The sequence below is a fragment of the Vipera ursinii genome (assembly GCF_947247035.1).
Source record: "Vipera ursinii genome assembly, chromosome: 3".
In the NCBI taxonomy this organism is placed as follows: Eukaryota; Metazoa; Chordata; class Lepidosauria; order Squamata; family Viperidae; genus Vipera; species Vipera ursinii.
In genome coordinates this window covers 62,848,251-62,862,356 of record NC_139516.1, presented here as the reverse complement: position 1 = coordinate 62,862,356, position 14,106 = coordinate 62,848,251, and the positions used below count along the sequence as shown (strand labels likewise).

At 41.4% G+C, this 14,106-nt stretch overlaps 1 protein-coding gene across 1 annotated transcript in view; it reads left to right on the top strand.

The window, feature by feature from the left end:
* Positions 1-13,655, top strand: part of GLIS1 (GLIS family zinc finger 1) — a gene marked incomplete at its 5' end in the record, with an annotated part of 249,980 nt that extends 236,325 nt beyond the window's left edge. Inside the window, 2 exons of the mRNA XM_083359025.1 lie at positions 4,022-4,189; positions 13,413-13,655. Coding sequence (XP_083215151.1) covers positions 4,022-4,189; positions 13,413-13,549 — 305 coding nt within the window. The 3' untranslated portion in view covers positions 13,550-13,655. The remainder of the gene's footprint in view (positions 1-4,021; positions 4,190-13,412) is intronic.
* Positions 13,656-14,106: the final 451 nt, after the last annotated feature.

Genomic DNA, 14,106 nt, shown 5'->3' with positions numbered 1-14,106 from the left:
AAGAGGTCTATACAAGATATTAGCTAACATAGGTTTCCAAAAAAGCTTCATCTCCCAGCAAAAAAACCCCAAACAAACAAAGTTGGGGAGTAGGTGCATGATGTCCTGAACTATTAACCAGCCAAGAATATTTTAATTCAGTATATAACAAATGTTCAGTGTTTCATAAAATTTCATTGAGTGTACCATAAAGTTAACCTGGAATAAGTGTGCAATATGAGCACAACTACAGGAATCTAGTTGACCTCAAGGTAGTTTGACTAGAGAAATTTCGTAGTTCAGGTGTTTGCAACTCAGGCAAACCATAGATGGGTCATGGATTTGTTCAGAACCTTCAGATTTTATCAGAAATATTAGTAATTTTCCAGGGTATGCCCAAAATTTGTGAGTACAGACATTGTTCGTCTGGCTTATTAATAATACTTAATTACTGTTGGAGTAATTACTTAATTACTTAATTAATTATTAATTAATTAATTACTGTTGGAGTGCCACGTAGCAGAGTGAGCGCCTGTTACTCGTCCCAGCTTCTGCCAACCTAGCAGTTCGAAAGCACGTAAAAATGCAAGTAGAAGAATAGGGACCACTGCGGTGGGAAGGTAACAGCATTCTGTGCGCCTTTGGCGTCTAGTCATGCCGGCCACATGACCACGGAGACGTCCTCGGACAAGCGCTGGCTCTTCGACTTTGAAACGGAGATGAGCACCGGCCCCTAGAGTCGGAAACAACTAGCACGCATGTGCGGGGGAACCTTTACCTTTACCTTTTACTGTTGGAGTAATTTTAGTATGGTTTTAATTACGTTTGTTGTCCTTCACTGGTTACATGAATAGATTTTGTACTCCATTTTTCTGCAGAGAGAACCAGTTTAGACAATTACTTCAGCATGTAAGAAATTACATTACTATATTGATTCAGTAGTTAAATTGTGGCTGGAAATACAGCTAGTTCTTAACCTTCAATTTATCTTTGTTCTTGCGAGGTTTTTCAGCACCAGAGTGGAGCCTCCTAGGATCTCCCCTACCTCCCTGACTCACCCCACATTCCTTACCTGGGACCTTGGCTGCTTAACAACCCACATGTTTTCTAAACAACCACAACCAAGAGTGCTAAAAATGTGGTTGTTGAGCAAAGTGGTCATGTGGTCTCTCACTTAACGGCTGCTTCTCTCAGCAACACAGATTATGGTTTCAGTTGTGGTTGTAAGTTGAGGACTACACTTAGTTGAGGACAGTCTTGAGGCTTCTTTTCCAGCTACAGTCTGCATGACCTTCTGTTTCTCTTCCCGATTGCCCATTAAAAGAATGAAAGTAGGTTTTGCCTTTGTTTCGTTAAGGTAATTCAAACTTTTGATATATCCAAATTCAAGCACCTGAGGCTACAATATATTTTACATTAATAAACTACATTTTGTCAACGAAAAGATAACTAAGCTGTCAAAAAGAGAAAATGGAGCTTGTTGCAACACATTATTTGTTGCTGTAATAAATGAAAGCTAAAAAAATTAATAATAAACAAAACTCATTACCTCAATCTGGCAATTTAGAGATACACAGGTCTACCAATCCAACAGATTGGTTGAGATAATGGAAATTATCTCCAACACATCTGAAAAGTGCCAGGTTTGAAATGCATCACTAAAAGCTAGTAACATGGAACCTCAAGGATAAAATTTAGCTGCTTGTGAGTGCAACAGAAGGAAAAAAAAATAACTTGAATTGAGGCTTTTGGAGAAGACAGCACTTCCCTAATTGTTCTGTGTCATAGGGTTTTTTAAAAGTAGTAATTGTCAACTCAGACAAACACCAACATGTCATTTGTGGTAATCTCACTCTGTTTCTGTTAATACTTTCAAATTCAAGCTGAATACATTTTTAATCAGTGTCTGCTAGCAGACATACATACTCAATTTAAGCCGAAAAATTATAAAGAACAGTCATCCAATTGCAAAATCAATTATAAAGTTATTGTAAAAGAAAAGGCGTATTTGTATTTCTACTCTGTTTTTGGTACAATAACTCAAATGAACTATCTCCGGACATGTTAGGGATATGAATGCCTGGACAATGGATGAGAACAAAATTCCAGTAGAATTTATGACTTTAACTAAAGTAAGATCCAGATGGAAATTATTATAAATTGAAAGAATTTGGCGATCATATGAAGTAGTACATCTATTTATATCTTACGTGATGTCTTTGCATAGAAACTTTATATAATTTGACGAGTTTGACTTATTTATATTCATACATTAGAAGGAATGACACAAATGGATTGGCATTTAGGAGGCATATTCCAATACTTTTACTCCTTCTATCACTCGTTTAAAATTGCTTCAGATTTTTTGGCTGACACTTGAGGGAAATAGGAGCAACCAGCATATTTTATGATGTGGTTAACTACAACTTTTTTTTTATAGATCACATATAGCAAAATTATAGCTGAATGTTATGTTTGGAACATAGTTGATTCCTTTATTAACTGTTGTATTTCTATATTTTATTCCACATAAAATATTTAACAGTGATCATTTAAACCGACAGTATGTTTAGGAAATTCTTCTTTGGAAATTAGTTGCCACAGATTTGATTTAAATCTGAGAAACTGAAGGAATGCCTGCAATCCTCGTGGTTGGACCTTGTGCTGGTGGCAGTGTGAATGACATCTTAGCTGCAGCTGCCAAAATGTGTTACAGTTCTTAACATAAATAGAAATGTTTTGTGAATTTTTTTTACAAGGAAATGTGGCAGGGGATAGTCATTTTATTGTACACAGTTTAATGGAATGGTTCATATTTTAGCCCCTTAAGAGTTTAAAAATGGATCTTTTAGAAATGTCTTCAGATTTCTGCACAAAACCACATGTGGTTAATTGCACTATAGCTATAGGATTCGAACGTCACTTTAAGCTCCTACTGTTACCATCTATTACGTTTTGAAAGGTACATAGGCCAACAAATTGTGAGCAGTTAAAAACAAACGGAATAACAAAAACAAAAATTTCATTGTTGATGATGGATATAACTCGGTTAAGTGCTGGCAAGGCTCATTTGAAACTTCTGCACTGTGACATCACTCATTATTGGTATTAATTCTGAAGACAGGGGAGCCTTGGAAGTTAACCAAATTGAATCATTCTTACAGTAGATTGGGAGCTATATTTTCAGGAAAAATGAGAACAATCAAGTTGCTTGGAAAGCCTGAAAATTAAAAAAAAATCCTTCTATGCCAAAGGAATATTCTTTTTTAAGCAGGAGATACCTCTGTGCAAAAATCTCACTGTAGAGATGCTATCATGAAACAACAACTACAAAAAGGTTTCACTGGATTGTCTCTTCTCCACAGGGTAACTTGTAATCACTGAAACACTGTAATTGGCAAAGCCAATTTATAACCCAGCTATTGTAACTGCCAAACATCATTTTTGGAAAAAAAAATCTCATCCAGCTGTTCAGTTTCTGTGTTGGACCTTTTAAAGAGTCCACTATGACTGCAAATGCTAACAATAGGTAAAAATTAAAAACATACAAGCAGAGAATAGACAGATAATAGTTATGGTAAATGGGAAAGTCTGTGAGCCTTAACTTCAAATATTGGATGAAATGCAGTAATTTAGGGAAAGAATTGTTAAAAAGAGAAATAATTTGAAACCAAAATTGCTGTTCCATTATATATAAAAAAATAAAATAGAGGACCAACAGAGATGAAGCTGACCATATTAGACAACTCTGGCCTGAAACATCATTGCACTGCAAAGGAGAAAAATATTTGGTATTAATGGAATAAAAAGATCCCTGTTCATGTAGCTAAAAACTTTACTAGGCAACAGTGGCCCATTGGGGAATGCTGATCAAGGGCAATATGCTTCTTGATTCATTTGCTGTCCTGCTAAACCAGGGTGTTTGCCAGATGCCAGACTTTGAATCTGGCTTTTGCTCACGTAAAAGGTGTATTGAATGGGGCATCAGTTTCAGAAACAAGCCGGTTGCATTCTTCTAAATGTCTGAACACTCTGTTTGCAGGTTACCAAGGTAGCTTTCACTCTATACAAAATTGCTTCCACTACGGAGATTGCTACAGAACAATGGACTCATCTTTCAGTAGTGATGTGCTATCAGGAGAATCTCATTGCTGTAACCCTCTGCGACAAAATGGATATCACATCCTCAGTGCACCTGTAGCTTCAACGGGTAATTGATTTAGACTATATTCCTGTCATTTTAGTTGGACTTTCTTCCTTACAAAAACATTACAGATAGACGATCTACATTTTTAGACACAAGATAAGTCACATTTCCCCCTAGATTCTGAACTGGGTTCTTTAATTGTCTCCTTTTAAACCACAGGGGCTTTATCAGAGGTTGCAACTAATAAATGTATTTTAGAGTTATGTGAAAGAAGGGGGACTTAGTTGAATCGGACAGATGCTGTGATATCATTGCATTAGTATGGCACATCTGCTCCAGCCTAATATTACTGGAATATGCTAGAAAGAATTGCAAATTGGCAGTGACTATACATAAAGATTTGCTTGGTTTTATAGCTTGACTACCTGACTTTAAGCTAAAAGCATTCATTTTACAGAAATAAACATGCAATTTTTTTAAGGATATTTACAGTAACATTCATAAAGGAAATGTTGATCTTTATAATATTAGCCAAATGTTGCATTCATATAAGATCCTGTCAGATTTTTAAAAGGATAGTTTGATTAAATACTTTAGTGTACAGGTTTTAAAACTGCATTGAACAAAATAGTTTTCCTTTTCTCAACTTCCTTCCAGCTTTCCCAAGACTATCCCCAATATTCATGAATGATTCACTTGAGATTCTGTTTAGTAGAAAGAAAACTTTAATGAAAAATTTATCTTTATTTATTTATTTATTTATTTTATTAGTTTTATATACCACCCTATTCCCAAAGGACTCAGGTCGGTTTACAGGGCAAAGTTTAAAAAACAATATAAAGGTTAAAATAGAAATAGAATTAAAATAAAATAAATTAATTAGTAGCCGAACAAATTAAAACAAAGTTTTAAACTTAAAACCCCTCAGTCCAGACCAGATAGATCAAAGAGCCAAGTTTTCAGGTCCCGATGAAACGAACGAAGGTCGGGGGCGGTCCGGAGTTCCACAGGTAAGTCATTCCATAGGGCAGGCGCGCCCACAGAGAACGCCCTCCCTCTGGGGGTCACCCGCCGGCACTCCCTGACCGGCAGCACCCTAAGGAGGCCCTCCCTATGGGAGCGCACAGGACGATGGGAAGTTGATGCCAGCAGCAGGTGCTCCCTAAGATAATCCGGGCCCACCAGGCTCAAGGTTTACTCAGCCTTCCATCCTTCCGAGGTAGGTAAAATGAGGACCCAGATTGTTGGGGGTAATTAAGCTGACTTTGTAATAATGCCGCTTGGTGTGTGTGTGAAAGCCCTAATAAGCAGGCATATACATAGAATGAAGGCTACTGCTAAGCTTGTAAGCCGCCCTTAGTCTTCGGAGAAGGGCGGGATATAAATGGAATTAAAATTAAATAAAATAAAATTTAGGGCTTTATAGGTCATCACCAGCACCTTGAATCTCACCCGGAGGGCAACTGGAAGCCAATGCAGCTCGTGGAGAAGAGGCGTTACACGAGAGTATCGGGAGACTCCCATCACAACTCGCGCGGCAGCCCCATGTAGAGAGCGTTGCAGTAGTCTAACCGGGAGGTCACGAGCACATGAGTGACTGTGCGTAGGGCATCTTGGTCCAGATAGGGCCGCAACTGGCGCACCAGGCGAACCTGGGCAAAAGCCCCCCGGTCATGGCTTCTATATGGTCTTCCAAACTGAGCTGTGAATCCAGGAGGATGCCCAAGTTGTGAGCCCTATCAACGGGGGGTAACACCTCACCCCCCCATAGTTAGCGATGGACAAAGTTGGTTCTCCCGAGATGCCGGTATGTACAGCCACTCAGTCTTGGTGGGATTGAGTCGAAGCCTGTTTCTCCCCATCCAAACCCAGACCGCCTCCAGGCAACGGGACATCACGTCGAGGGCATCACTGGGTTGGTTTGGGGTGGAAAGAAAAAGCTAAAAAGCGAAGGTTGGAGACTGGACGATAGTTGTTCAAAATAGCCAGGTCCAGAGCAGGCTTCTTGAGGAGGGGCCTCACCACTGCCTCCTTCAAGGCGGTAGGGAAGGTACCCTCTCTCAAAGAAGCAGTTATTACTGCCTGGAACCAGCCTCGTGTCTCCTCCCGAGCTGCGTACACCAGCCAGGAGGGGCACAGGTCCAATAAACACGTGGTGGAACTCAGTCTCCTCATGATCCTGTCCACCTCATCTGGGGTCACAGGATCGAATTCACTCCAAATGACATTCTCAAGACCGCTCGATTCCTCCCCGTCAGTCTCTGCCCAGTCAGAGTCCAGACCGGCCCGAATCTGAGCGATTTTGTCTGCAAGATGATGACTAAACTCCTCGGCCTGCCCCTGCAAGGGCTCCTCCCTCATCTCCTGATTAAGGAGGGAGCGGGTCACCCTAAAGAGGGCGGCCGGGTGATTATCTGCAGATGCGATGAGGGCAGCGAAGTAATTAGACTTCGCTGTCCTCATCGCCGTGAGGTAAGACCTCATAGCGGCTCTCAACCACAATCCGTCAGATTCAACAGCTCTCCAGACCCTGTCTCTGACGCTTCATCTCCCGGAGCTCCACAGAAAACCATGGAGCCCACTGGGATCTGCGCCGGGTCAGGGGTCGCAAGGGTACAACACGGTCGAGCGCCTCGGTGGCAGCCCTTTCCCAGGCATCCACCAAGGCATCAGCCGGGCTGTGAGTGAGGGGGATAGGTATAGACCTAAGCGCTGTCTGGAACCGTTCCGGATCCATTAGGCGCCTGGGGCAGAACCACCTGGTCTGTTCCACAGCCCAGCAGCGGGGGGTGGCATAGCGGAAGACCAACCACAGGAGGTGATGATCGGACCATGACAGGGGGACAATAGTTGGCGAGCCCCCTCCCAGATCATCAAACCACTGCCCAGATAAGAAAACTAGGTCGAGAGTGTGTCCCCCCCATGAGTCGGACCCTGAATTACTTGGGTAAGGTCCATGGCCGTCATGGAGGCCAAGAACTTCCGGGCTAACTCAGACAACCCTCCCAGAGAAGGCAGGTTAAAGTCGCCCAGAACTATAAGTCTGGGAAACTCAACCGTCAACCCTGAGAGGGCGTTGAGAAGCTCGGGCAGGGCTGTTGCCACATAGCTGGGCGCCAGGTATGTTAGCAACAAGCCCAACTGAGCCCCAGGGCCACACCTCAGGAGGAGGGACTCCCGCCTATCTGTACGACAGTGGTCTCCCGCGGACATAAGGTCTCCTGTATAACTACTGCCGCCCCTACCCTGAGCCCGCGGCCAATGTAACACACAGAAACCTGGAGGGCAAAGCTCAGTCAGAGGGACACCTCCCTCTGAGCCCAACCAGGTTTCTGTAATGCATGCCAGGTCCGCACGTTCCTCCTCGATCAAATCGCGGACGAGGGGAGCCTTGTTCACTATGGATCTGGCATTAAAGTACATCAGCCTGAGCTCAGGGGCCTGATCCCCCTCACCCCTGGATAAACGGGTACCAACCGGAGGGTCGGAGCACGCCACCGCTTGAAGACAGCAGGGGCGCGATCCCAGGTGTTGATATGGCCCTCCGTGCAACCGCCTGCTGCCGTTCCCAATCATCGTGGGGATTTGAAACCCCACCCCAATGCCAGGAAAACCAGAAGCCTCCAACCCCATCTCGCCGGGAGCCATCTCAGGCCCGGACTGACAACCAGTTGATGGGGAACACCCCAATTCCCTCCTAGCCCTACCATTCCCCCCCTCCCTAGCCCTTTAAAACAACCGGCAAAAAAACATACCAGGGGCCTCTTAATACATTTCCACCAGAGGCCCCTATCTATGCCCAACCACCTCTTGGGGTCCCAACAATTGGGCCCGTCCTTAAGGGAATTACAGGAAAAGGCGGCAGGTCGTACCCAGGAGGGAGGAGCCCTCCTGAGGGCGTACAGGTCAGCACTGGAGTAACACAACCGAGCCATATAATAATAAAATATCCACATAGGGCAGTTGTAAACAAGTGGGTAGACAGATGGTATTAAAATAATATCAAGATGACACTGATATTGATTCCGGAAAGTACCTCAAGTCCACCAATCCGGCTCCGCTCTCACCCGAGCCGGTAACCAGGCAAAGAAACCCCAACCGCCCTCTCACTACAGCTGAGGCATCCAACCTGGGTGGACAGAGTACGGCCTACCGGGATAAACCTACCCCAACTGGTCTCTCACACCAGTGGGGTGGTTGATGGCCAATCCAAAACCGCCCTCTCAGCACGGTCAGGTCCCAGGTCCATTCCGGACTATCAATAGGGAAGTCACAGGAGGAGGGGCACAAACCATGTCAAAATGCTGGTAATGACCTATAAAGCCCTAAATGGCTTGGGTCCAGGATATCTGAGGGAACACCTGCTGCCAGCATCAAATTCCCTTCGTCCAGTGCACTCCCACAGGGAGGGTCTTCTCAGGGTGCCGCCGGTAAAAGATTGCCAGTGGGTAACGCCCAGGGGGAGGGTCTTCTCAGTGGGTGCTCCTGCCCTCTGGAACCAGCTGCCCGTGGAGTTGAGGACTGCCCCCGACCTCTGTTCATTCCGCCGGGACCTGAAGACCTGGCTCTTAGAGCTCTCTGGCCCAGGCTGAGAATTTTAATTTTAATTTTAATTGGGGTTTTTACTCTTTCAGGGACTGTTATAATCTTTTTAATTGTTTTTAATTTTTGTATTTCTTGTTTTAATTCCCTGTAAACCGCCCTGAGTCCTTCGGGAAAGGGCAGTATACAAATCCAATTAAATAAATAAATAAATAAATAACCAGCATAAAATTAAAAATGAGCAGATAAGCAGAAAGGTCCCGGGTCAAAACACCACAGCTATAGTTCCAAGACCACGTCCGCAGCCGGTCTCCAGGCTGCTGTTGTCTCCTCACTGCTTCAGCTTCTGCCATGGGGAGGGGGGCCACCGTGCCAAAAAAACGGCGCCCACCAACTGCACCCTGCTCCAAACTCCAGCCGGGCATTAAAACGCGGCCGCAGTTGATCTTCAGGCCGCTATAATCTCCCGGCCGCTGCTGCCATTCCGAAAGGGCGGGAGGCCTGCACACCGCAGAGAGTGGCACCTGCCAGCTGATCTTCGGGCCGCCAGGCCACTGCCACCATTCCAGGAGGGCGGGAGACATCTACGCCGCAAACAGCGCCCGCCAGCTGATCCAAGGCGCTGGGCTGGGCCGCGGCTGATCTTCGGGCCGCAAGGCAGCTGCTGCCATTCCAGGGGGGTGGAGGCCTCCGCGCCACAAAAAGCGGCGCCCGCCAGCCAGCTGTTCCCTACTTCAACCCCCCGTTAGGCTGCTGAGCCTCGGTTGGGCTTCCCAGACTGCCCAATTTTTAAAAGCCCATCACGGAGCTCACAGAGCTCAACAGATGACCGCCGCCATCTTGGGCAAAAAAAAAAATTATCACCAGACCAAATTTGTCCATCAGTCATATGTCAGTTGACCTCAGTATAGTATCACTACAGACAGAGAATAAATCTGTGCCTATCAGGGTAGCTTTGTTATTATATTGTTATATAAATTCTCATATTAATTTCCTTTGGTAATTTGTGAGGGATCATTGAAGAGAAATTTGTGTGGGTGTGCGTATATAAATTTTCAAAAAAACAAACAAACTAAAAGATAAACAGAAAAAAGATTTGGAGAAAGAAAAGCTCAGAAATGAAAAAAAATGAAAGTACAAGATCAAAATAGAAAAAAACAATATATTCAAAATCGTATTAATTATATTAAATCTTACTAAAATAATAAGAGTAATAAAAAAGAAAAAATTAGAATGTCCTGATTTTCTTTAGTACAGATGTAAGTAAAAATATATCAAACTCTTATTCTAAGATTAATATTTGTGTACATTATTTCCATAATCCCATGTAATTCTAATAATCAAATCCCCAAATAAACTTTTCATTTCCTTTAATTTGTCACAAAAAGTCCAAAAATGATTTCCAGGTAGAAATTAAATTTGTTCAAGTCATTTCAATTGTTTGCTGTCACTTTCACCATTTCTACAAATTCCACCAGCTTCACCATCCATTCTTCCATTATAGATATTTATAAGCCCTTCTACTTTTGACCACATAAAAGTATTGCTGCCATTATCATAAATGAAAACAAAGTTCCATAAGATGGAGCCTTAAAAGCAACTTTTAACATCCATATTTGATTATTTGCTCTCATGAGACACACTGAGACTTTAAGTTGTTCTGTCTTTTCCCCCTGGATTCTTAATAGTACCAATGTTACATAAGAGCATACTTACTAGCAGGGCTTTTTTTCTCATAGAACGCTCAGAACGGAGTTCCAGCACCTTTTTTGGATAGAACCTTGTAGGGTAGGCAAGGCAGGTTATATGACATGTGTGAGTTCCGGCACCTTGTTCCTTTACAAAAAAAGCACTGCTTACTAGGAATGCTATGTACAACAACAGAGTACTGTTCTGTGAGTCAGGAAGTGATACTTCCGTTTCAGAGCTTTGGATGGTTTAGTCGTGTCTAGGGTATTTCTTTTAACTAATCCTTTTGACAATTTGAATGGTAAAAGTTTCTAAAAAAAGAAGAGTGCATGAATTTATTTTCAAATTTATTCATGTGAAGTTTTTAATGCTTTTCAGCACTGAGTGGCTCTGACTTCAGTAGCTATCTGCTTAGAATCTCTCCTGAGCTTGAATCTCTCCAAAAAGATCCGAAATGAAAAAAAAATGGTTCAGAAATTATGGGGAAACAGGAAAAAGTCCCAGAACCGTGTACTTTCCTTAACCCCATCTTCACCTTTTATCTTCAAAGGTGTGCTTTCCTCCCTTTGTCCTTCCCACATCTTTACATGATAGGCTTACGCTGGAGCATCTGGCATCAACAATTTTTGGCTATAATTCTGTCATTTAATGTAAATTGTAGCCTAGGAATAAGATGTTACAGTTAAAATGCTGATACTCTTAGCTGCTTTGCAGCACATTCTTCAGTACAAGAGAATAACAGAGTTGGAAGGGACCTTTGGGATCTTCTAATCAACCCCCTGCTCATGCAGGAGACCCTATGTCATTCCAGACAAATGGTTGTCCAGTCTCTTCTTAAAAACAGACAGAAGCAGAAGTTGTTCAGACTCATGTGTGTATGTGTATGTGTATATATGTATATATGATGTGTGTATATACATACATATATATGTGTCAAATGTTAACTATTTAGATTACCTTGCTAGGCCCCAAACATGGGGCAAATCTTTATTTCCTGTTTTCAGCCTATCTTGAAGGCCATCGAACAGGCTGTAGTCACACCGGACAGTTCATATATTTGTGTAAATATATATATGTATGTATGTATGTGTGTGTGTGTGTGTGTGTGTAGATAGATGATAGATAGATAGATAGATAGATAGATAGATAGATAGATAGATAGATAGATAGATAGATAGATAGATAGAGATATGTAAATTTTTTGGCTTGCTAACAAAGAATAAAGGGAGCAAGCCAAAAAATTTACACAAATATGAGCTGCCACTGCTGTGGCTACTGCCTGTAGATGGCCTTGGGGTAGGCTGAAACAGGAAATAAGATTTGTCCCATGTCTGGGACTAAGCAAGTGTATTCTGAATGCTTAACAAACATTTATATATATATATATAATATATATAATATATAATATGTGTGTGTGTGTGAAGAATTTGTCAAGGCTTTTTGAATGCACCTTGCTAATTAACTCTTTCTTTCCTGCTTTGGCCTGACTCAAGGCTTATCCATAGGATATAGTCAACTTATGACAGCTCATTATTTGTGTAAATTATTCAAATTGCTAATAAAGAATTTGGGAGGCTGAGATGATTATTTCGAACTTATTATGCTCTCATCAGTCAGTCATACCCTTTATCTGAGATTCGAACCTGGGCTGATTATATATTAGGCAGTTGTTTTTAACTTCCTGAGCCACAGGTTCTTTCTCTCTTTTATTAGCTAGAAGGCAAGGGAAATATGTGTTAAGAATTTGTCAAGGCTTTTTGAATGCACCTTGCTAATTAACTCTTTCTTTCCTGCTTTGGCCTGACTCAAGGCTTATCCACAGGATATAGTCAACTTATGACAGCTCATTATTTGTGTAAATTATTCAAATTGCTAATAAAGAATTTGGGAGGCTGAGATGATCATTTCGAACTTATTATGTTCTCATCAGTCAGTCATACCCTTTATCTGAGATTCGAACCTGGGCTGATTATATATTAGGCAGTTGTTTTTATATATATGTGTGTGTGTGTGTTTGTGTGTGTCTGTCTATGTATGTATCTATATATCTATGTACATACGTACTTGGTTTCTACAGGCATGAAAGAAGAGAAAACTTAACAATTAGATCTTTCAAAAGAAGAAATTTAATGAGAAACAGACATTGTTCTTCAGAAATGCTTGATTGTTACAAGTAAAGCTGCAGGGCTATGAAGTTGTGAAATGCAGAGGCAACAGTTCACCAATGAACAATCCAAACTGAAAAAGGACAGTCCTCTAACAGCAGTGTTTTGCTGTTACTGGTGCATATTTTTCAGAGATTTAAAGAACACCACCACCACCACCAAAATCAAAAGTCCAGTCACTACGATTCCATTTTAGAAAGCTTCCGTTTCCATGACTTGATCCAGTACATACGAAACTGTCACCACTTTCTAATAGTATGACATCTCATTTGATGTATGACCAACCCTTGGTAATTCAGAATAATTACCAAGGTCATGGCAGTGTAGACATTTAAGTTGAATGGTTACTGAACATGTTAACAGATTGAATGGCACTGTAGAAAGAAATAATAGCCATTCTTATCATCATTACACATTCCTGGAAGCTATAATATTGTTTTCCGTGTAGACTGAAGCACCAATTAGTTTTAAAGTTCTAGGGCAGCAAGCATCCCCCATCTGATGTGCTTCAGATGTGTTGGGAGTGCAGTATTCAGGTTCCCAACTGGCACAGTTAGTTATGGCAGCTGGGAATTCTGGGAAACATAAAACAAGCATTTCAGCCCACCAAGCTGTTGGACACCTCTTTGTTTGTTTATTTATTTGTTTTGCATGTCTTTCTTCCTGATAACCAGAGGGAAGGAGGGAGATTTGCAGTAGACAGATGGAAGGAAGCAGAAGAATTAAGCAACTTCCATCCCTTTCTTGCTAAACAACTTAGGAGGCCTTTTTGTATTAAAAAAAGGGGGGGACGTACAGTAGAGCATCATATTTAGTCTGAGCCTGCAATTCAGATTGTTCTTGCTACCTCATAGTTACTCGTATATCTCATATGCTTACCATATTTCCAGGCTATGAAGTCATCTCTGAAGCAGAGAGCATATCAGAAGAAGTTATCAATGGAACTGAAGAGAATAATGGATTTTTCCAAAATGGCACTTTTGATCACTGTTTAAATCACATTCCTCCCATCTACACAGATACCTAAGTCTATCTTAAATTGTTACTTTGTCTACCATGCTTATAATGCCTTTTGTATTTACAGAATTGTTGTTGACTTACCTTGATTGTATTTAATCTGCAACCTTTTATGTGTCCATTTAAATCAACTGCTCGTATTTACCAATTTATTTTATAAAGGAATATACTGTGTAATTTGTTGGTATCTATTCCTTTGTTGTGGCACTTTGAAACTGACTCTCTTAAGGGAGAAGGAGGACCATTTAAAACTGCTTGATGTGTAAGTCCTTTTGAGTAAAATATAAATTTAAATTATAAAATATGCTTGTAAAGATTTTTTTAAGAAGTATGTTTTCAATTTAAGACTGCTGGTCCCTTTAATCACAGTTAATTCATGGGATGTTTTCTTGACTATAAAAGGACTTCTTTAAAATTCACAGACCTCATGTACATAAATGTTTTCACTTTGCTGAGCAGGTTTTATATTTTCAATTTTACAAGAAAAAATTAAAAATTGGAAATTAGTGTGCTCTCTTTTTTTACTTCGTTCTATCAATGAGAACTATCTTTTAACTTAGAACTCAT